At 42.5% G+C, this 23,935-nt stretch overlaps 1 protein-coding gene across 2 annotated transcripts in view; it reads left to right on the forward strand.

The window, feature by feature from the left end:
• The window catches only part of Akr1d1 (aldo-keto reductase family 1 member D1), a 287,500-nt gene that overhangs the window by 238,562 nt on the left and 25,003 nt on the right, over positions 1-23,935 (forward strand). For both annotated transcript variants that reach the window (XM_060380196.1, XM_021638210.2), the window contains exons 2-4: positions 7,487-7,609; positions 10,384-10,548; positions 11,326-11,442. In XM_060380196.1, coding sequence (XP_060236179.1) covers positions 7,517-7,609; positions 10,384-10,548; positions 11,326-11,442 — 375 coding nt within the window. In that variant the 5' untranslated portion in view covers positions 7,487-7,516. The remainder of the gene's footprint in view (positions 1-7,486; positions 7,610-10,383; positions 10,549-11,325; positions 11,443-23,935) is intronic.

The following is a 23,935-nucleotide window of genomic DNA, read 5'->3' on the forward strand; positions in this document are numbered from 1 at the left end:
TTAAGTAATTAAATCAGTGAGTGGGACCTGGACACTAGAATATGTTTTGTGGTTAGGTTATGAGTTAACTGCCAACTAACAGGCCTCCCTGTGCTGTGCTGGGGAAGTGCTGTCATTATGTACGTGTGTGTGGCTGTTCATCCACTCACTCTTCTGCTAAGTACAGCTCTAAATCCTGATAATGCTCAGAAAAGTAACTTTATGATTCTGAAAACTACAAGTCCAGAAGCCACCCTGGGATTCTTGGTTTATCCCAGCTAACCAGATATTGAACCTCAGGGCACAGACCAGCCCAGGAGAAGACCACTGAGTTTTGGCTCAAAATGGGAAGGCTCATTGTAGGGCCAGGAAAGCCATGTGACCCAAGGAGCTGGTCCAGAGCAAGAGTAAGGGTAAGGCACGTGCCAACCCTGAAAAGTTGGTCCTGAGATTGGCAGGAGTATGACTCTTTCTCCCTGCTCTGGGTCTGCATGTCCTGGTGCATGACCCCACCTCTGTCACCTTGAGGTGGTCGTGTAGCCTGGTGGCCAGGTTTCAGGTTAAACTTCCTTTCTCCCTATAAGGACATGTCCATCTAGCACCTGGAGTTCCCTTCATGCAAATGAAGCATTCCCAGCACCTTGGCCCCAGCCAATAATATACACTCACCCTGAAAAACCCTTACCCACTCCCCAAATTTACAGAGCACTTTTCCCCCCAGTAAAAAGAGCTATTTCACTGAAAACTATCCTTGGAGAAGGCTGTGTCTGCCACACTCAGGCTGACCTAAGTCCTGACTAACCCACCAGCCCTGACTAAACCTCACTCCCTCCAGTCTGGCCCGGTGCGCAATGGTGCCAGGATACCCTGAGAGGGAAAACAGATGGGGGGGCACTCGTAATACTGAAAGTCTGTGACCCCCAAGCAGTTTCATGACTGATGTTGTGGCAGCCACAGGGAGCAGAGGCCACAAAGAATTCATAGAAAGTCATCTGTCTTTCTGGTGGAGCTATGGTTCCATGAAGATGGAATCAACCTCCACTGCCTTTATTTATTCTCTCTAGTCTCTCATCCCACTACCCCAGCTGCTATGTGGAAGTACAAACAAAAACAAGGAAATCTAAACAAGAGTATTTTAAAAAGTAGAGAGTGGGAGCTGGAGATATGGCTGAAGGGTTAAGAGCGCTGGCTGTTCTTCCAAAGGGCTTGAGTTCAATTCCCAGCAACCACATGGTGGCTCCCAACCATCTACAATGATACCTGGTGTCCTCTTCTGGCATGCAGGCACACACACAGGCAGAATATTGTATAAATAATAAATAAATAAATAAATAAATCTTTTAAAAAGTAGAAAGTGGGACTAGAGAAATGGTTTAGCTGGAGAGATGGCCACTGGGCAGTTAATAGTGTGTGCTGTGTTAAATCAAAATCAGAAAAATAATTTAAACTGACCTCTAACCCCTAAGCAAATAGAAGCAATTAAAAGTCTCCAAACCAAAAGAAGCCCATGGCCAAAAGGTTTTAGTGCAGTATTCTACCAGACTTTCAAACAAGGATTAATACCAATACTCCTGAAATTATTCCACAAAATAGAAACAAGGAACATTGCCAAGTTTATTTTATGCAGCCAAACTCATCCTAATACTCAAACCAAAAAAAGATTCAACAAAGAAGGAGAATTACAGACCAATTTGCCTTATGAGCATAGATATACTCAATAAATACTCAATAAAATACTTGCAAACTGAACCCAAGAACACATCAAAAAGATCATCTACCAAGACCAAGTATACTTCATCCCAGAGATGCAGGAGTGGTTCAATATATGGAAATCTATCAATGCAATACACCATATAAACAAACAGAAAGACAAAAACCACATAATCATTTCCTTGGATGTTAAAAAGGCCTCTGACAAAAATTTAGCACCTGTTCAGGATAAAAGTCTTAGAGAGATCAGGGATGCAGGCCCATATCTAAACATAATAAAAGCAATTTACAGTAAGCCAATAGCCAACATCATGTTAAATGGAGACAAACTCAAAGCAATCCCACTAAAATGAGGAACAAGACAAAGTTGTCCTCTCTCTCCATATCTATTCAATATATAGTACTTGAAGTTCTAGCTAGAGCAATCAGATAACAGAAAGAGATCAAAGAGGTACAAATTAGAATCACTATTTGCATATAACATTATAGTATACAAAGTGACCCCAAAAATTCCAAAAGGAAACTCCTACAGCTGATACACACCTTCAGCTAAGTGGTTGATAAAAAATTAACTCAGAAGATCAGTATCCTTCTTATATACAAATGGTAAATGGACTGAGAAGGAAATCAGGGAAACAACACCCTCCACAATAGGCATGAATAATATAAAATTTATTGGAATAACTTTAACCAAGCCAGTGAGACTTGAATAATAAAAACTTCAAGTCTTTGAAGGAAGAAATCAAAGAATATATCAGAAGATGGAAAGATATCCAGCGCTCATGGGTCTGTAGGATCAACATAGTAAAATGGCCATTCTACCAAAGGCAATCCCCATCAAAATTCTAATACAGTTCTTTAAGGACCTTGCAAGGGTAAGACACAACTTCATATAGAGAAAGAAGAAAAAACCCAGGTGGCAGGCACCATGCAGGAGGAGCTGCAGTGGGCAGATGAGCTTCCTGGAGATAGAAAGGTTTGCATGGCTGCAATGGGTGTCCTTTGGAGAGGCAAGGACCCAAGAGCTTCATCTGCACATTGCTTCTTGCTGATGCTGTTCCTTCTCATGTTTGTCATTGTTATATTCCTCATATGTCTGACATTGTGTGACAGCCCACTCATTTGGACAATTTTCCTGCAGATCAATATGAAGATGAACTTTCATAAAATAATATTGGTTTATGAATTAGTGGATTTTTCCTGATTTGATTTAAATAGTTTTAGAAATTTAGGTTAAAATGTGTTTTTGTCAATGACTCTGATGGAGAAAATTTTAAAAAACAATTTGAAGTTCAGAAAAGTACACTCTTAATAGTTGAACTGGGAACTTTTTGAAATTAGGGAAATTTCCACCAGGTCTCTCCCCTTGGCCCATTAGGAACCCTTTGGAAGAGAGAGAAGATGAAATGTAAGAACCAGAGTGATGGAGGACACCAGGAGAACTAGTCTAGTATCACAGACTTCAACTAAGCAGGTCTTATAGGGCTCACAGAGACTGAAATGGCAATCACAGAGCTTGTGTAGGTTTGTGCTAGGTCCTCTGCATACATGTTATGGTCGTTAGGTTGGTGTTTTCAGTGGGACTCCTAACAGTTGGAGTAGGGGAGTTTCTGACTCTTTTGTTTTTTATTGAGATTCTTCTTCTTCTACTGGTTGCTTTGCTCAGCCTTGATATGGCTGTTTTGTGCCTAGTCTTGTATCTTGTTATGCTGTGTTCAGTGGATATTCCTGAAAGACCTGCTCTTTTCTGAAGCAAAATGGAAGAGGAGTGGATCTGGGGGAAATGGGAGATGGGTGGGAGGAAATGGGAGGAGTGGAGGGAGAGGAAATTGTAGTCAGGATGTATTGAAAACAAACAAACAAGAAGAATGCATGTCGCTATTGTAAAGGACTAGAGTTTGCTTCCCATTTCCCACATCAGGTGGCCACAACCACCTTTCACTTCAGCTGCAAGGAGTCTGAGGCCCTCCTCTGGCCTCTATGGGCACGTACTCTCATCTCTCTGTGTGTGTTTCTCTCTCACATACACAGACACACAGAGACACACACACAAATCTTAAAAGAAAAACACTAGAATGTAACAAGATCACTGTTATGGAGGGTGTAAGAGTGTGATCCTAGGCATAATGGCATCTTTGAGAAGTCACCAGTAGATGGACCACTGCCTCAGCCTGGCTAGCAGGTGGTGGATATGCAGGCTACATAGAAAGATTAGCTCAGGGTTTGAGAACTGAGCAGACAAGGAACCATAGTGCATAAAGTGAACCAGTGGACTTTCATAACCTACAAAATCTATAGTGTATAACATTTAAGCAGGACTCAGACTCTTGCAACCTAATATTCAAAAAGTCCTCAACATAATCTAAGTCCATGTTGAGTGAGAACAATGAGAATACAATACTCAAATATATCCAATAAAAGAGTAGACACACTAGGCTGAGATGCCCCGGATGTTATATTCAGTGATGTCTTCAGAACGGCAATGACAAAAGTATGTAACCTCCTCAGATCAAGAACAAATGCAGGAAGCTGCAGAGAGGGCTGAGAATGTAAGTCATCAAGTGAGCAATGCTTATGAAATTTCTACGAAGAAATTAAACATTTATCCTATTATATTTTTAAATATATTTATTGTGCTCAAATAATGGCTCAGCGGTTAAGAGCACTGACTGCTCTTCCAGAAGTCCTGATTTTAATTCCTAGCAGTCATGTGGCAGCTCACAGCCATCTATGCTGTCATCCCATGGGATCCAGTGTCTGTATGTGCAGATTTAACACTCACATGCATAAAACACACAGATTTGGAAAAAAAATTTGAAAAAATTGGAAATAAATTTCCTTTTTAAATGTAATCCTTTATTTAGTGTGCTGTAGGTGTATAGGTGGAGGGAGTGTGCACATACATGAATGTGCGGGTGCACTCAGGGCAGGGAGGGTGAGTGTGTGTGTGTGTGTGTGTGTACAAGTGGAGGCTAGGGATCAGCCTCGGATCGTTGTTGTCAGGAGCTATCCGCCTTGTTTCCTAAGGCAAGGCTGCTAACGATTAGGTGGATCTAGCTTACCAGCAAACCCCAGGATTCTGCTGTCTTTGCACCCCCAGTTCTGAGATAACAAGTGTACACTACCACATCCATTTGTTTTTTTCTAGTTAGGTCCTAGGATCAAACCCAGGTTTCCCATGCTTGCACGGTAAGCACTTTACCAACGCAGCCATCACCCCATCCCTAATTGGAATGTTAGCAACAAAAAGCACAATAATTAAAATTTAAAACTCACTGTAGAGGTGGGCGTGATGGCTCAGTGGTTAAGAGCACTGGCTGACCTTCCAGAGGCTCTGGATTACATTCCCAGCACCCACATAGTGGCTATGATGGTCTGGGGCTCCAGTTTCAGGGGATCCAGTGCCCCCAAACACTGCAGGAACAAACATAGATGCCGACAAATTACTTATACATATAAAAAAATTAAAACAAGAACTCACTGTAGAAGAAAAGTGTCTAAGCCCAACAAAAGCTGGACAGTGTCAAGTGTACCAGCGCATACGTGACAGAAGCTTCCTGGAGAGGAGAGGGAGGAAGATAAAAGAGATAACTGGTAAAGACTTCACATATCAAGAAGCTCCTTAAATTCCAGGAAGGATTAGAACAAAGGGATCCAAGACACAAAGCACACAGATGGTCAAACCCAGAGAGGGAAGTGACATCACACATAGGAGATTGTCTACAAAAGTAAGTCAAGTCTCCTCCAGAAAAGGTGGCCTTTCTTCTAGTTTCCAATAAAGCCCTCTACCCCCCCCCACCCCCTTTGAAATCAAATGGAAGGCACCCTGTACTTTCCCTAGAGAATTTGTACACCTGGTTTGACTAGCAGAGGAAAACCTAAGCTAGAGCCTAGCTATCACTGGTCGTTTTCAACCACATTTGTAGTGAGAACCTATAGAATTAGAAAACTTGAAATTTTGGCAACCATTCTGGCAGCCAAACAGGGTGTGGTCGCTAAAGAGACTGGCACTAGAAGAGGAAGGATGTTTGAGGGCATAGGAGGATTTCACAGGACCACGGCCACAATAGGCTTAGGAGATAGAGAAGTTTGTTTGAATGACTTTGAAGTGAAAAGAGAAGCCAGGAGCTCTCCGCTCCATAAAGAATAGTTCATGGGAATAACAGGTGAAATGCAAGACACTTCCACTTAGGTTTTAAAAGATGGTCTGGGTTGCTGGCAGCAGGTGGCAAGGTTGATCACTTCAAGGAGCCCCTGGCAGTATAAACGAATCTGCTGTAGTGAAGCTGAAGCTTCCAGGGAGATCTTGGGAAGTTGGAAATGTCAAGGACATGGAATGTTTGTTGAGGACAGCTGTAGGCAGTCACATGGGCTGACACAGCAAGGCCATAGGGGTACAGCTGTCTAAGCTCCCAGGGTCACTCCACATGTCAGACACGAAGCTACAAGATCTAGTGTGTATCTTGCTGGGCGTGAGTGTTGCTCTGGCCTCTTTATGATTGGCTTGTTTCTCTCATGAGGATGGGAGTGTTGACTCTGCCCTGGAACTTTTCAGAAGTCGAGTCTAGTCAAAGTAAGTCTGGTCTCTCTCTTTGCAGTTTGGCCACCTTGCAGGAGATGCCACATAAACACTGTGTTGCCAAAGGCCCAAAGTAATGTGTCTGTGACCTGGGAGCAAGACTGCTAAACCCATGAGCCAAATACACCTTTCTTCCTTTGCAGTGGATTTACTTGGTTATAGATTGGAAAGGGCTGATTACACAGGCCCATTAGTTACTTAGTAGCCACCTCAGGCACTGATTAACTATTATAATACTGATTTTTTTTTCTCTCGTTTTTTTAGACAGGGTTTCTCTGTGTAGTCGTGGCTATCTTGCAAATCACTCCACAGACCAGGCTGTCCTCAAACTTGGAGATTCACTTTTCTCTGTCTCCCAAGTGCTGGGATTAAGCATACTGAAATGCTTAAATTCAAGTAAATCTTTCTTATTTATCATGACTCCAAAGTAAGAGATCAGTGAGTTTGGTAGTTCAAATGTCAAAGAGAAACAGTGAAATGATTCCTTTAAGTAAAAAGACACAAGTGTGATGTGTGTATGTATAGGAAACAATTCCCACTAAGCACAGCTTCAGACATTTATTGTGGTCCTTGGAAGTGTATCTCTCAGAGATAAATGGACCACTGTATTTGGAGATGGTTTTTGGGAGGTCATCAGGTTCAATGAAGGCATGAGAGTCTCACTCTCACGGTGGGACTAGTTGGTATTCTTATCACTAGAGACTAGAGTGCCAGCTCTGCCACCCCCCACCCAATATGAGCTAATTTCTTTATAGTTTAAGGAAGTTTAGGATAGATCTGTTATTTGCCAACAAATTCCTCTGACAGAAGCCAGATTGCAGATTGCTTTTCTTAAAAGAAAGACAGGAATAAGGAAGAGAAAGAAAGAAAGAAAGAAAGAAAGAAAGAAAGAAAGAAAGAAAGAAAGAAAGAAAGAAAGAAATTTGTTTCTTTGAAGAACACTAAGCAGAATCCACCAACAGGTTATCATCAATCCTCTGAAGGTCACCTTCAGGGCTCTGATGATGTTCAAAAAAAAAAAAAAAACCAAAACTGCTTAAGAGACTTTGTCCAGGGGACAATGTCCAGGGGAACATGGAAGATTGAGAAATCATTTGTTTATCTTTCCCTGTCCTGCTCCTCCTCCTAGTGTTCAGTTCTTTTATGCAATAGACCCTAGGCTATCTTTTTAAATATTGTGCCTTTGTGCTATTCATAATCACTCCACTCCACTTCTAGAAACTTGATGCTTCACGTCCTTTCTCCTCAATGAACCTCAGTGCTACAAATCACGGATTACCTCTAAGCGATGGGAACAGCATTCCAATCATTGGGCTTGGTACCTACGCAGATCCTAGACCAGTAAGTACATACATACATAAATACATGTGTGTGTGAGTGTGTGTGTGTGTGTGTGTGTGTGTGTGTGTGTGTTTGTAGAATGGATTTTAAATCAAACGTTGAACTGTATCTGGTCACATTTTAAAGTTTTTAAATTCCAGAATGAGATTTTTTTTTTCTCCTTAAAAATCAATTGAAGGTTAACAATCAGAGTGAAGTGAGGGACCTGGAACTTGTGAGTTTATGATTTATAAATTGCTTCTTTAAGTTTTAATTCAAGAATTTTTAGTTCAAGTCTAGTGAGTATTTAATGAATATCTGCCACACAGGCACATCCCATTCTAGCTTTTTGAATTGAGACGCGGCAGCCTCACCTACAGAGTTCATGCCTTAAGAGATTGAAACTAAAGTGACAATATTTTAAGAAAGTTTGTGAGTCTGTGTAGAGATGTTTCATAGTCACCCTTGTCCAGATGTGCTCTGTAGGCTGCAGGCTAGACTCACCTGGTAGTATGAGTCTACAGAAGCTTTCAGGATGAAGAGAACTGTCTTTCTATGTGGGCATTCAAACTCTCAGAAAAAAACATGAACCCCTCAACAACTGTGAAAACAGGGAAGCTAGAGTCTGGTTCAGAACTGTGCCCAGGGCCTGAAAGCACAGAAAGGAGAATAATCAAAATCACTACACAAAAAGTTTTCTCCTTAGGACACTCCTTTCCTCATTGATGTTTGGGGTTATGGTTCCTTACCTGAGTTGCTCTGATCCTGTGGTGATGCTGACTCTCAAAGTGGTGAGCATGAAGGAGCAAAATTGGTCACTTTATGATGACGGGAAAGCAAACCCAAAGGGAGTGTGTCAAAAAAGCAGCATTGGGATCTTTCTGAAGCCCACAGATGGCTATGGCACTTTCACTCCTTATCAGCTATAAACTCCACATTTCTTACCCTACATTCCAAGCATTTATATGTTAGCTGACTTGCCTTTCCAGCCACCACTCTCCCTACATGCATGCTCTAGAGCTGGGGAGATGCTCAGTGGGTAGAGCGTTTGCTTCACAAACATGAGGATCTGACTAAACTCCGATGCCCAGCACCCATCTAAAAGGGCAGGCATGGTGGTGTGTGCCTCTAAGCCCAGGAGTGTGAGAGCAGTGACAGGCAGATCCCAATGCCAGTCTAGTCAACACCTAGAACTCCAAATTCAATGAGAGACTTTGTCTCAAACAAAACAAAATACACGAATGAAAACACAACAAAGCAGTATGGGGCTGGCAAATTAACTGAGTGGGTAAAGGGGTTTGCTACCAAGAGTGACAACCTGAGTTAAGTGATCTTAATTCTAACTCTGGGACCAAAGTGGTGGAAGGAGAGAGCTGACTCCCACAAGTTGTCTGTCTCCCACAATTGTACCATAGAGTATACCTGAAATCCATCCCTGATCTTCACACACACATCCACAGGTGAGTGTATACACACAGATGTATATATACACATACAATGAACACATGCACACACACACAGACCCAAAACAAAACGGAGAACACAATCTGAGTTTTGTACTAACTCTCCTACTTCCACACATTTGAATACACTGTCCTTTGTTCCTCTGCATGTATCACCCTGTCTTCGGACTTGCTTGCTTTTGTGCTACTAAACTTGGTATGTTGTGTATATGTGAGTGGATGTGTGCATGTGTGTAACTGTGTGTACAGGCCAGAGGTTGACACTGAATGTCTTTTTCGGTTGTTCTCCACTTTATTTTTTGAGACAGGATCTCCCGCAGAACCTAGAGCTTACTGTTCACTACACCGGCAGGCCAATGAGCTGCAAGGATCAACCTGCTTGTCTCTGCTCCTCAAGCCATCACTGGGGACACTAACTCACCCCATCATGTTTGGCTTTTATATGGGTGCTGGGGATACAAGCTCAGGCCCTCATGTTAGCATGGCATGCAGCTTACCAATTGAGCCATCTTCCAGCCCCCTATACTAAACTTTTAAGGATCAAATCAAAGGAGATGAAAGGGTACCTCTTCCCACTCACTAAACCGTAACTTACAAAGATTCACACACAGCCTCTTGTCCTCCACTATATAGCACTTATCACACTCAGTTGTAACTACTGACACTCTGCAACCTTTCTCACTAGTCTGAGAAGTCTATAAGAAAAACTGTTGCTTGTTCAATTCTAGAGTCTCATGGTAGTATCTTTTATTTGAAGCCCACTCAAATAGTACTTATTAACCTAATCGGAAAGTTTGTGAGAGGGATGTGTACATCAGATGGTGTGGAGATATAAATAAATTTTTAAAATAGCTAGAAGTGTTCTAAACACTTAACTATGTGCAGGAACTCTGTACAGGTTTTGCATTACATGTATTTTCTAACATAATCCTCATAGTACATAATCAATACCAGTTAAATCCATTGATAGATAGGAAAACTGAGTACAGAGAGATCGAACATATCACTCCAGATTAGACAGTTAAGGCCCAGAGCTGAGATGTGAAGCCGCATCATGTTATGTCTGGATCTTGGTCCCTGCACACTGCTTTGGCAATATTGATGAATCACATTTCTCAAAGTACAATGCTCAGAACAACCTGGGTAGGTGGAATGCTGAAGGAGACAGCTCTCTACAATTTCTTCTTAATTCCATGATCTTCCAATCATAAAATCATGGTGTTGGAAACTGTTGTGTGAGCCATAAAACAATATAATCATGGATGTCCTTTTTAACATGAACTTAAAACATATTTCTCTTCTCCTCACACTTAATCATCTTTATCACATAAGGTCCCCAGGGAGACCTATGAGGCAGTGAAAGCAGCCATTGATGAAGGATACCGGCACTTTGATGGGGCCTACATCTACCACAATGAGCAAGAAGTCGGTGAGGCCATCAGAGAAAAGATAGCAGAAGGGAAGATAAAGAGGGAAGAGATCTTCTACTGCGGAAAGGTGAGTCATTTCTTACTATGTAGGTACCGTGAGCATAGGATAGGTTGAGGTTATAGCACAGTAGGATAGCCCTTACCTAGTGTGCACAAGGTCTTAAATGTGATCTCAAACACTGGAAACCAATAAAGAAAGAAGTGGGGGAAGAAGCAGAGGAGGAAGAGAAGGAAGTGGGCAAATTATCCTTTGAAATTCTTTAATTTGCTGAAAAGTAAACCTGTGTATACATGCACATCAATCAGACATAAGAGAACACACACAGCAACATATGACCACAAGTAAACAGAAAGCCATGTGTAACTGAGCTCAAGAAAGGGCTGGTGGTTTGGCCCACTAAGGTCTGTTTTCGCCACAGCTCTACCAATACCAAGGGCAGTAAAAGGTGGAAGGTGAATGCCCAGACTTCGGTGGTGGGCTTTTGTTGTGGTTTGGATAAGAATGACCTTATAGGCTCATATGCTTATATGTTTAGTCCCCAGTTGGTGAACTGTTTGGAAGGATGAGAAGATATGGGGGCGAGTGGGGGTCCTTGTTGAAGGAAGTATGTTGCTAGGGGTACGCTTTGAGGTTTCAGAAGCCCAAAGCAAGCCCAGCACTCTCTATCTGCTGCCTGTGAATCAGTGGATAGTCATAGTGGTGTCAAGAGTTTCATCAAGCCTTCGCATGCTCAGGTGTCAACATGTTTTTGTGAGAGGAAAGAAGCAGATGATATGTGCTTTACTACGTGAATGTAGAAATAAGTAGATACTGTTTCACTGTCCTTCTTGGTTTTCTTTCCAGTTATGGGCTACAGAACATGTTCCAGAGATGGTCCACCCAGCCCTGGAAAGAACTCTAAAGAACCTCAAGCTAGATTATGTGGACCTTTATATCATTGAAATACCGATGGCCTTTAAGGTAAGCTCATGTATCTACAGGTTAGAGCTCTATTCTCTGTTGATCATCCTTTAGTAGCACAGAATGCAGTAGTGTTTGTTACTGTAGATGGGGGGATAATGGCCTTGCCTGCCCAACAAAAACCCAACAAATAATGCAAACAGGTTTGGGCCCAAGTTTCTTAACTAAATGTAATTTCTATAATACATGTTTTAACAGCTGTCATTGTTTCCCATCAAAATAACACTGTGTTCCATATTTTAGTGAACGAGTATCTAGACGTATCCATCTTCTAAGCCCACAGCTAGAAAAAGTCTTCACATATCTCAGAGCAAAATACTATAAACAATAATAAAAAAATAATAATTCTTACCTCCCGTTCCCTCCAACAGAAGACAACCAAAAAAAGTGGTCAGATTTGTGAAGCTTAAAGAGACAGCAAGTCAGGGTGTCATTTATTCCTCTAATACAAGTGCAGTCCTTTTTGGAACTTTGTCCATCTGTAGACACTCTGTTTATTAAATACCCTGATATACACAGTTACTGGGTAGCAAATGCTTTAAACTTTGATAGAAAGAGAAATTAAGAAACAGAACTGGACTTGGGAGAGTAGGCCCAGAACCTCACATGGGCAGCACAGTAGAACTGGCCCTGGTGGTGTGTGTGAGGGAGAACAGCTCAGTTACCACTCAAGCCCAGATCCAGGGTTTTGAGGTTGCTCACCCCAACATCTGCCCCATCCATAAACTGCTCGAGTACATCAAGGGCCAGTCCTGCAGATCTAAAGCTGTAGGGTCTCCATGACACAGGGCAACAACAGGATATCAAACAGGATTTAACAGACAAGACAATATAGCTCAAGTTCGATAGGTTTTTAATAAATTCACATTCAGTCAGCTCCATGAGTAATTAAAATAAAAAATCTCACAGGGTCAGGGTTTCTGTATCTAATCATTGCCTGTGTGTTTCTACCTTGGAGTACAGCAACCTCCTTGTTCTCACCTGCTTGTTCCTTAGTGGCCTCTACCTTATTCTCTGGCTCAAAGTAACACAAACAGGGAGGCAAAACAGTTATATTCTCTGGTCTGTTTGTATCTCACTAGGTCATGTGCCTCTGCTGAGCAGGACAGTTGTGGCCTAAGTTCTTACCTTCAGAGGACTATGATTTTCCTCAGACCCAACTGCAAAGCAAGTACAAGACATACCAGCCACTAACCTGGAACAGAACTGTAACACCCGGTGCACCTTGGGCTACCGTTTTCATTATTTGTACAAGTCTGGAGGGAAAGAACATTCTTACTCAATGAAGCAACTTTATTGCTCACAGATAGGCATCAGGGGATAGTGGCAACACAGCATTCATAGCAGGCTAATTTGCATGTATCTGTTATAGGCACAGCTGGAGCTGGGACTTCAAAATGCTGTTTTATATTCCTCAGGGACAATATGCCAAGCTGAGCTGAAACCTTGCAGGACACTGTTTTAAGAACAGGATCAGGGTCCAGGCTATTCCAGAATGTTCTTCCTGGTCTCAGGCTGTGTTGGTCTTACTACATTCTTTAATTATTCTTGAGAACTCCAAATGGAAAGGAGGGAAAAAGCTGCGTCAGCCACTGCCTTTTAGTCATTCAGCTTGTACCAATTTAACTTCCCAGTGTTTTTTAACCTTCCTGCCTTGGGTGGCACTGATTCAGCTAACTCTACAGGGGTCAGCTATGACCATCTTCCATCTTGCATTGTACACAAAAGCAGAAAGATCCAGCTCTAGCAAAACCTTATTTTGCTGCTCATCTTAAAAGCCCAGCAGCAAATAAATACATTTACCTTTCTTATAGGACTCCACAGAAGGTTATAAAAATGTCCAGCAAAACTACTGTTGTCCTTGTAATTTTCCTGAGTCTCAAGACACAACAATGGAGAACATGTTTTACAAAAGAATGCCTTAAAAAGGAGAGAAGCTCAAAGGAAAAACTTAGTAATAAATTGAAGAACAAAATGGGTATTGTTGCTTCATCTCCTTCTCTCCATGTTTTGTGTGGTTGTGACAAATCTGAGGTTGAATAATGTAAAGCAAACAGAAGTTTGTTGGCTCAGGGTAATGGAAGCTGAGAAGCCCAAGCCAAGATGGCTCAAAGGGTTGTGCACCTGCCACCAAGCCTAATGAACTGAGTTTGATCCCTTGAACCCACGTAGGCAGAAGGAAAGAGCCAACTCCCACAAGCTGTCCCCTGATCTCCATAGAAATGCCATGACAGAGGTACATACACACACAAAAAATTAAAATGTAATTAAAAGATTTTTAAAAAGGACATAACCACTGGTGGGCTAGTGGGGACTGGGTGTCTCATGCTATGCCTAGGACCTAGTGGCTGTCCTAGCCACCAACTGCATTTTTCCTTCCTTCCTTCCTTCCTTCCTTCCTTCCTTCCTTCCTTCCTTCCTTCCTTCCTTCCTTTCTTTCTTCCCTCCTTCCTTTCTCCCTCCATTCCTCTCTCCTATCTCTCTCTCTTCTCTCTTTCTCCCTCTTTTTTAATGTTTTACATTTTTTATCTTGAATTTCGTACGTGAATACACCATATTTGCTTTATTTCTACCCTCAAATTCTCCCATGGCCCCAATGTACCTGTTCTCAAATTAATGACCTCATCACCTCATCATGCATATATATATATATATATATATATATATATATATATATACACACACACATATGTATATATGTTCATATGTATACACATTCATGGTGTGTGAGTGTGTGTGTGTATGTGTGTGTGTGTGTGTGTGTGTGTGTGTGTGTATGTATGTGTAAAACATACTGACTCCAATTGTTACTGCTTCTATTTGCATGAGTTTTGGAATAACCACTTAGGATTGGGTTCTCATCAGTAAAAAACCAAAAAACCAAAAATCTGGTTCTCCATTCCTAAGCTGCCCCTGGCTGCCCGTAGCACTTTATCTACTGGTTAGGTCTTATGAAAATTTCCTTTGTCCATGTCAGCATACCAAAAGGTGTGGCCTTGGCAGATCTTGTACAGAGGATGGTACTGTTCTTCACTAAATAATTTATCCTCACTTTTCATCATGCTTTGGATTTCATAAAAGAGAAAAAACTTTGTTGCCTTAAACCTCAGATAAGACAGATGCCAGAACACTAACACTGAAAGTCCTCATTCTCAGCCATCATTCATTTCTTAAGAAGGCACATGTAGCTATTGTTAAAGAATGGAAAACTCATCCACCTCAAAAGAAATGTCAGGCAAGATAATGGCAATAATGTGCAAGTGCCCTGGACAAACGAATCTGCCTGGAGAGTACCACGAAGAAGAGACTGCATCAACTATATTATACTGACTACAAAGACTGCAAGCAGTCCCTGTGCATACAGAGAAGCCAGGAAACATTAAACACGCAGGCTCATCATCAAAGGAAGGGGATGTTTCCCTGTCTTCCTCTCAGAATTCTTGGAAAGGATGTACTTTAGAACCTGGTGACCCTTTGCTATTTATGAAATGAGGTTTCACCCATATACTCCAGAATTTATATTTTGTTTATCCCAGACCCTCCCCCCTAAATCCAGAGCATCACTTCTAAGCCCATTAAGCCCATCCCTATGAGAGAGGTGCCACTTGTTCTTTACAACAGTCTAAGTGACTTCTGTATCTTAGGCCAGGATAACCCTGACCTCCACAGGCATTGCTTACCTCAGTTATTCTCCCCAGACCCTAAACCTTGAGCATTGTTTTGTCAACAGAGCCCGTCTTTATGGAAGAAGCCATATGTACTTTGTAAAGAGTCTCAAAGTAAACATGTCTTAAGTTTGTTCTATACTTTGTACTAAGTTAATTGTCATCAGGAAACTTTTTTCCAAAATTGTGCTATGCTTAAATATGACTAAAAAAACCCAGTTGGTATCAGATCCCAAGAAGTTTGGCTCAGCAATAGCTAACTAAGTCAGGCTAAACCAAGTCTCATTCTTACCTCCCCTGAATCATTTCCCTGCCAGCTATTACACTTGCAGAGACCCTCACAGCTGGCACCCAAATGTGGCGTGCCACATATAGAACTTAGTTTTATACAACCCTTGGAAAAAGCAAAAACATTTTTCTTTAAAGAGAAATTAGAGCCAGGCACAGTGGCACATGCCTGTAATCCCAACACTCGGGGAGTCAGAAGCAGGTGGATCTCTGTGAGTTCGAGGCCAGCCTAGTCTACAAAGTCCAGGACAGCCAAGGCTACACAGAGGAACCCTGTCTCAAGGGAAAAAGGAAAAAAAGAAAGGAAGGAAGGAAGGAAGGAAGGAAGGAAGGAAGGAGAGAAAGAAAGAAAGAAAGAAAGAAAGAAAGAAAGAAAGAAAGAAAGAAAGAGAGAGAGAGAAATTCAGCATTTAGGAAACTTGGGCCTCCCACTCCCACCTAAGGGGTTACAACCATATAAGTGACAGAGTAAAAATTAACATAGGTTCTTTTCAGTCATTGGAAACAAAGCATTTTATGCAATTATTGAGATATTGTTAAGATCTAGAGGAGCAAAATATTTAGAGCAACAGCTTTGCAACCTTATACATGTAGGAACTAATAGAAAGACAGTCCAGATAAGGAGAGATAAAAATCCCTGTAATTGTTATATAAGCTGCAGTACAGTAACGTATTGCTTAAACCCTCTCGGGCATATTTTTTGGCAGGGCAGGCAAAGTAGAAATCAGTAACTCAGGTTCCCTGGTCACAGAGCCACATCAGGTCTCACTCTTCTGAGGGATCTGATTGGAACTCAAAGGCCTTAGTCAGCAGCCTTTTTCACACTGCTTTTTCCATTCCCAGGTCTTGATAGTGCAGAGCAAATTCCAGGGAGTGGTGGGCAGGGCTCTACTACCCCAAGCATGAGCTAGCCCTCTGTTGCCCCAGAACTTAGTTTTATATTTTCTTGTTTGTGTGTGTTTTGTTTTCCCTCACAGTGGGAACAAGTCAGTATAGACTGATCATTTGTCCTTTTGTGGGTAAATTTTTAAACAGACTCAACTTCTGGTACAGGAACAGTTGCAACTAAGTACCTAAGCCCGTCCTGTTTAAGTTTTCTAAGGTCATGGTCAGTCGCTGTGTGGAGGACATTCTCCTTTCCTACTGGTCTAATCAACACCTAACTGACTGTTTTAACTTTCATAGTAAATAAACTAAGAGAACAAAGTTTAAACGTAGCTCCAGATAAAATACAAAAACAACCACTTTATAATTATTTAGGATATATTATTACTCAACAATAAAAATTTGCCATCAGCCTCTCAGCTTAAAACTTTCCAAACCAAGGAGAGCAACAGAACCAGAAAATTTGAACACAGGGAACTTCCCAGAGACTCATACTCCAACCAAGGACTATTCATGGAGATAACCTAGAACCCCTGCACAGATGTAGCACATGACAGTTCAGTGTCCAAGGGGGTTACATAGTAATGGGAAGAGGGACTGCCTCTGACATAATCTGATTGGCCTGCTCTTTTATCACCTCCCCCTGAGCGGGAAGCAGCCTTACCAGGCCATAGAAGATGACAATGCAGCCATTCCTGATGTGATCTGATAGACTAAGATCAGAAGGAAGGAGAGGAAGACCTCCCCTATTAGTGGACTTGGGGAGGGGCATTCGTGAAGAAAGGGAGGGAGGGTGGGGTTGGGAGGGGAGGAGAGAGGGGCTTATGGGGGGATCCAAAGTGAATAAAGTGTAATTAATAAAAAATAAATAAATAAAAATTTAAAAAAAGACTTTCCAAACAATGCACTTACAAAGAATTTGGGCCATATCAATTGGTTGTATCCTTATCGCTACTAAGGATTTGGCTCTGCTCTTTAAGTTACTTTCTGGATACTTGGTTAAATTCTCTTGGTTGTTTCTCTGTGTAACCTTGGTTGTCCTGGACTCACTTTGTAGACCAGACTGGCCTCAAACTCGCAGAGATCTGCCTGCGTCTGCCTCCTCGAGTTCTGAGATTATAGGCGTGTGCCACCATGCCTGGCTATTCAGTTAAATTCGGTAAGAAATGTCACCGCTGAGGCAGAACGGGTTATTAGTTTATTAAGTAATGCTGCTGCTAAAACAGTGGCTCGTAGAATGAATCCCTTACTTCTTTATCATTTATTTATCCTTCCTCCCTCATTATCTCCTACTGAAATTATATATCAACAAGGTAATATTACAAAAATTTATGCATGTCATAATTCTCCACAACTATCAGTAACTCCTTATTTACAAGAAATCATAGACTTAAATAATGATGGAAAGGACAGGTCTTAACTTATTGAAATTATTGTGCCTACAGAAATTATTGTGTCACTACATAAAATACAGATCAATTATTTGCTCCACATTGATGATGATTGATGAATGGCTTCTCATTGTTGATCCAATAAATCCAGTTGAGCCAAATTAAAAAAGTAAAAGGCAGGTTTATTCAGGGATTAGTGGGTCCCTGGAAAATTCACGGTCTCCCAGTAGGAGGTCCATGAAGTCCAGCATTGGGATGGGTTAGGGGCTTTTTGTAGAAGGGAAAAGGTAATGACCATGTTTGATAAAATATTGAAGTATTGCCTGGGTTTGGAGATCCAGTAGGTATGTCATAGTCCAGTGGTCACTTTAGAATCTGGAACTAAGTATTCTCTTTGTCTAATGTTTTTGGAGGGCTTTTGTAATTGGGAGGGGGATTATCTCTTTGTCCTGTTTGGGAGCTTCTGGCTGGAGGGAGCAGATCTCTGTCCAGCTGAGGTGACCACCACATAGCCACCTGGCAGGTTCCTGAGTTATCTATAAGGGAACTTTGGTCCATGAAAATGGAGAGCTGTAGGTTTGTGAGACCTTGGTCTAGGAAACTGGGTCAGAGTGAACATAGGAGCTTCCACAGCCTCTAGGCAGGAGTGGGAAGGGGTGTTGGAGAAGGATGGAACAGGAGAAGTGATGCCAGATTTAGAACAGGGCTAGGGGTCAAAGTAACATGAGAGTTTTCCAGGAAAAACAGATGGAAGGCCTGGACCCCTGAGGGTTGGAGGAGAGACAGACAGAGAGGAGTGTCTCAGGAGATCATGATAGATATATAGAATACGTTGGAGTGATATTGAGGACCTCTGCCAGTGCCATCTTTAGGGCTCACTTACTTGGCTGCTATCCGCACTCAATAGGGTCTAATTGTTTAGACAGAAAAGCGATGGCTTTGTGGGAGGGTCCAGTAGGTTGGGACTGGACACCTGTTGCTACCTCACCCTCTCATCAGTAGAGAGGTGGTAAGGCCGAGGAGAGTCTGGAAGGGCCAAGGCTAGGGCTGTTTAAAAGAAGCCTCGAAGAATAAGAAAAATGGTGATGAACTGTAGCTGGGTGGATGCGAGGTCCATGGGGTGGCTGGTCTCATTGGCTGCCTGGTATAGCGGCTTAGTTGTGATAGTGAAACTGGGAGTCCAATGTCTAAAGAACCCCACCAGGCCCCAAAATGAAAGAATTTGATCTGCTGTAGTTGAGGGTTGTAGGTCCCTCAGGGACCGCCTGGTTAAAGGTCTTAGAGCCTTGGCTAAGCTGGACCCCTAGATATACAACTGTGGGAGAGCATAGTTGGGCTTTGGAAGAAGTATTCTAAGGAGCCAAGAGGGTTCAAAAGTTGGGAAGTTACCTTTTGGGATAGGGAAAGGGAGAAGACTGCATAGGAAGAGGTCATCCACGTACTGGAGTAGGGTACTGGGGCTGAGGTCGAAGGAGAATAAACTCGGGCCAAGGCCTGGCCAATGAAGTGGAGACTATCTCGAAAACCCTGAGAGAGCACAGTCCAAGCAGGCTGCCTCACAGACCATGTGTCAGGGTCCTCCAAGTGAAAGCAAAGAGGAAATAACAATCAGGGTGTAAAGAAACCATGAATAAAGCGGCACCTCGTTGATGAGACAGAGGTCCAGAGCGCTTCTGCACTGGGAAAATGGGGGAGTTACAGGGTGAATTGGTGGGGATCAGAAGGCCCTGAGATGGTAGGCTGGCGATGATGGGCTTGAGACCCCAGCGATAAGTCTCTGAGTTGGGAAACTGGAGTTGTCAAAAGAAAGAGGAGCGATTCTTCAAGCAAACTGTGGCCAGTTGGTGGTGGGTAGCTATTTCCCGGGTCAAGGTGTCCCAGATCAATGGGTTTCAAAAGAGCAGGGGTGGAGGAGTCTGAAGTGTAGATCTGGAAGGCAATTAAGGGAAAAAGTAAATGAGAGAGAGTCTGGAAAGGTGACAGGAAAGAAGGAGAGGGTAACCCTGAAACGGGTGAAAATGTCACAGCCAAGTAAAGGCACTGGGCACACAAGCATGAGAAGGAAGGAATGTGAGAAACTGTCCAGCAAGCGTACGTGACAAAGGCAAAGACCTAGCTGAAAAGTGTGTGTGTGGGGGGGGGGGGACGGTCTCCAATCCGCCCCTGTGACAGAGACCCATGAAGGAACTGTATGACCTGAGTATGAGGTGAGGACTGAGAAGTCAGCCCCTGTGTCCACTAGGAAGGTGGTTCATCTTCCTAGGCTTGAGTAGAGTAGTGGGGGGGGGGAGAGGTCTCTGAGGTTGGACACTGTTGGTCCTCCACCAAACCAAGGGCGTGAAGAATTTGAAATGTCCCCAGTGGTGAGGCTGGGTCTCTATGGTGTGGCACAAGAGTCAAACTCCCAATGGGGCACTCCGAAGTGGTCAGGTTGCCGGTGAGGTGGAGGCAGTGGGGGCTTGGCTTTGTTGGTGAGTGGGGATTAGGACAGATGATGGACCACACCAAATACAGGGTCCCAGTGGGACTGACTTTTCCCTGACTGGATGGGGCCACAGAGATCTCCAGATCCCTTTTTGGAGGATGTTGTTGGCCTTAGGGCCACCATCAGGGCTTGGGAGTGGTGGGTAAGGTTCTGTCACACCTGAGCTTGTTGGCAAGACTCGGCTACCTCATCTTGGGTGTTAAAGAGCTTGAAGGCCACTTTCACCAAGTTCTGAATTGGAGTTTAAGGACCGTCCTCAACCTTTTTGAGTTTTTTTTTTTTTTTCCTAATGTCTGAGTCCGATTGGGAAATAAAATGAGAGGCCAGTACTACGGCCCCTGTTGGAGAGGTCAGGTTAATGCAGGTATTCTTGGTCATAATCTCTTATATATAATCTGGTAAGAAAACCCCCATTTGATGGGTAACCTCCTGGAATCTAACAAAGTTGACTACTTAGTTAGAAATTTTCTCCAAACTGGGCACAGTGGGATTACGGCTGTAATTACAGCACACACATAGACAGGCAGATCTCTGTGAGTTCAAAATTAAAATTGCCCTGGAACTTAGATCTCTCTGTGTGTATGTATGTGTCTTCCCCTCCCTTTTTAGACAGGGTTTCTCTGAGTAGTCTTGGCTATTCTGGTCTCCTTTTGTTTACCAGGCTGGCCACAAACTCACAGAGATCTGCTGCCTCTGCCTCCCTGAGTGCTGGGATTACAGGCATATATAGCCTTAAATTTAAGTCTTTAAAAATTATTGAGCACTGGGCATGGTGGTGCACGCCTGTAATCTCAGAACTTGGGGAGGCAGAGGCAGGTGGATCTCCGTGAGGTCAAGGCCAGCCTAGTCTACAAAGTGAATCCAGGACAGCCAAGGCTACACAGAGCAACCCTGTCTCAAAAAGGGGGGGGGGGTAGCATTGATAATTAAATAGATTTTGTTTTTTAGTTTTATGTTTGCCTTTGATCAGACTCTGGCAAGAAAAAGTTTAAAAGAAGCTCACGGGTGCCTACCTTCTATTAAAGGCATTACTTCTCACAGTATAAAGAACTATTTTATATTATTCCAAGCTTCTAGTGCATATTTAATGGTGAATAGACATCAACTTGACATCTGAACTACTGTGGTCTGCATCTGGGGAGCCTCTGCTGCACGTATGGAGAAATCCATGCTCAAAATCCATTCTAGCTATGTACAATGTCTCTCCCTGGCTCACCCCAGGTATGGGATGAGGCCCAGAAAAATACCACTGTGTCATATCTGAAACTTGACTTTGTCAAACAGCTGTTTATACATGTCCTTTCTGAGATTCCCATTACAACTAAAAACTGAAAATGATCCTGCCTGAAGTACGTTAAATAACAAGATCTAGAAACTCATCAATGAAAAGGGCCCCATGTTCTAACATCAAGGTGAGATCATGCTTATGTCTTTATATAAAATAAATAAAACCCCATGGCTCCCACCTTGCCATATCTGGGACAATATCCCAGAGACACCAGACAAGTGAAGTATCTGAAAGTGGATGACAAACTCATGTGTATTGGTTTGAATGAAAATGGGAGTGTTGCTATTAAGAGGCACATGAATGTTAGAGGAAGCATGTTACTGGGGATGGACTTTGAGATTTCAGATGCTTAAGCCAGGCACAGTGTCACTATTTCTTCCTGAAGTATAAGCCAGTCCTAACTAAATGTTTTCCTTTATAAGAATTGCTGTGCTCATGGTGTCTCTTCACAGCGACAGAAACCCTAAGGTGGAATAGTAAACCTATTGATAACTTGCCGAAAGAGACATCAAGACTTTAACTCATCAACTGAGACTTTGGGGAAACGACAAAGGCACTATACTGCCAACCCAAAAATGATGCTATTATGTGTACTGATTGTATTGTATGTTAACTCAGTTTGCCAATGCAAATTCTAACTGTTTTTTGTCAGGGCTTAAAGGACACATCTGTAAGAGCAGGCAGTATGATGTTGCTTACCATGCTAAAGATTGGATTGTTTTATTTATTTATTTTTTTATTATTAATTACACTTTATTTACTTTGTATCTCCCCATAAGCCCCTCCCTCCTCCCCTCCCAATTCCATCTTCCCTCCCCCTTCTTAATGCATGCCCCTCCCCAAGTCCACTGATAGGGGAGGTCCTCTTCTCCTTCCTTCTGATCTTAGTCTATCAGATCACATCAGGAGTGGCTGCATTGTCATCTTCTATGGCCTGGTAAGGCTGCTTCCCCCTCAGGGGGAGGTGATCAAAGAGCAGGCCAATCAGATTATGTCAGAGGCAGTCCCTCTTCCCATTACTATGTAACCCCCTTGGACACTGAACTGTCATGTGCTACATCTGTGCAGGGGTTCTAGGTTATCTCCATGAATAGTCCTTGGTTGGAGTATGAGTCTCTGGGAAGTTCCCTGTGTTCAAATTTTCTGGTTCTGTTGCTCTCTTTGTGTGGTTCCCGTCCTCTCCAGCTCTTACTATTTCCCACTTCTTACATAAGATTCCATGCACTCTGCCCAACAGTTGGCCATCAGGCTCAGCGTCTGCTTTGATAGTCTGCAGGGCAGAGGCTTTCAGAGGCCCTCTGTGGCAGGTTTGTAGGTTGTTTCCTGTTTTCTTCTTCTGATATCCAACCTCTTTGCCTTTCAGGATGGGGATTGAGCGTTTTAGTCAGGGTCCTCTCTCTTGCTTGGTTTCTTTAGATGTACAGTTTTTAGTAGGTTTATCCTATGTTATATGTCTACATGAGTGAGTATATACCCTGTGTGTCTTTCTGTTTCTGGAACAGCTCACTAAGGATGATCCTTTCTAGGTCCCACCATTTACCTGCAAATTTCATGATTTCCTTATTTTTCATTGCTGAGTAATACTCCATTGTGTAGATGTACCACAATTTCTGCATCCATTCTTCAGTTGAGGGGCATCTGGGCTGTTTCCAGCTTCTGGTTATTACAAATAAAGCTGCTACAAACATAGTTGAGCAAATGTCCTTATTGTGTACTTGAGCCTCTTTTGGATATATGCCTAGGAGTGGTATGGCTGGATCTTGAGGAAGCAGTATTCCTAGTTGTCTGAGAAAGCACCAGATTGATTTCCAGAGTGGTTGTACAAGTTTACATTCCCACCAGCAGTGGAGAAGGGTTCCCCTTTCTCCACAACCTCTCCAACATGTATTGCCACTTGAGTTTTTCATCTTGGCCATTCTGATGGGTGTGAGGTGAAATCTCAGGGTTGTTTTGATTTGCATTTCCCTGATGGCTAATGAGGTTGAGCATTTCTTTAAGTGTTTCTCTGCCATTCTATATTCCTCTACAGAGAATTCTCTGTTTAGCTCTGTTCCCCATTTTTTAATTGGATTACTTGGTTTGCTGTTTTTCAGCTTTTTTAGTTCTTTATATATACTGGATAATAGCCCTCTGTCAGATAGAGGGTTGGTGAAGATTCTTTCCCAATCTGTAGACAGTTTTGTTTTGATGATGGTCTCCTTTGCTTTACAGAAGGTTTTCAGTTTCACGAGGTCCCATTTATTGATTGTTGCTCTTAGAGCCTGTGCTGTTGGTGTTCTGTTCAGAAAGTTGCCTCCTGTACCAATGAGTTCTAGGTTCTTCCCCACTTTTTTTCCTAACCGATTTAATGTGTCTGGTTTTATGTTGAGGTCTTTGATCCACTTGGAATTTAGTTTTGTGCAGGGTGATAAGTATGGATCTATTTTCATTTTTCTACATGTAGACATCCAGTTACACAGACCAGCACCATTTGTTGAAGATGCTATCTTTT

The sequence above is a fragment of the Meriones unguiculatus genome, chromosome 3, assembly GCF_030254825.1.
Source record: "Meriones unguiculatus strain TT.TT164.6M chromosome 3, Bangor_MerUng_6.1, whole genome shotgun sequence".
NCBI classification, from domain to species: Eukaryota; Metazoa; Chordata; class Mammalia; order Rodentia; family Muridae; genus Meriones; species Meriones unguiculatus.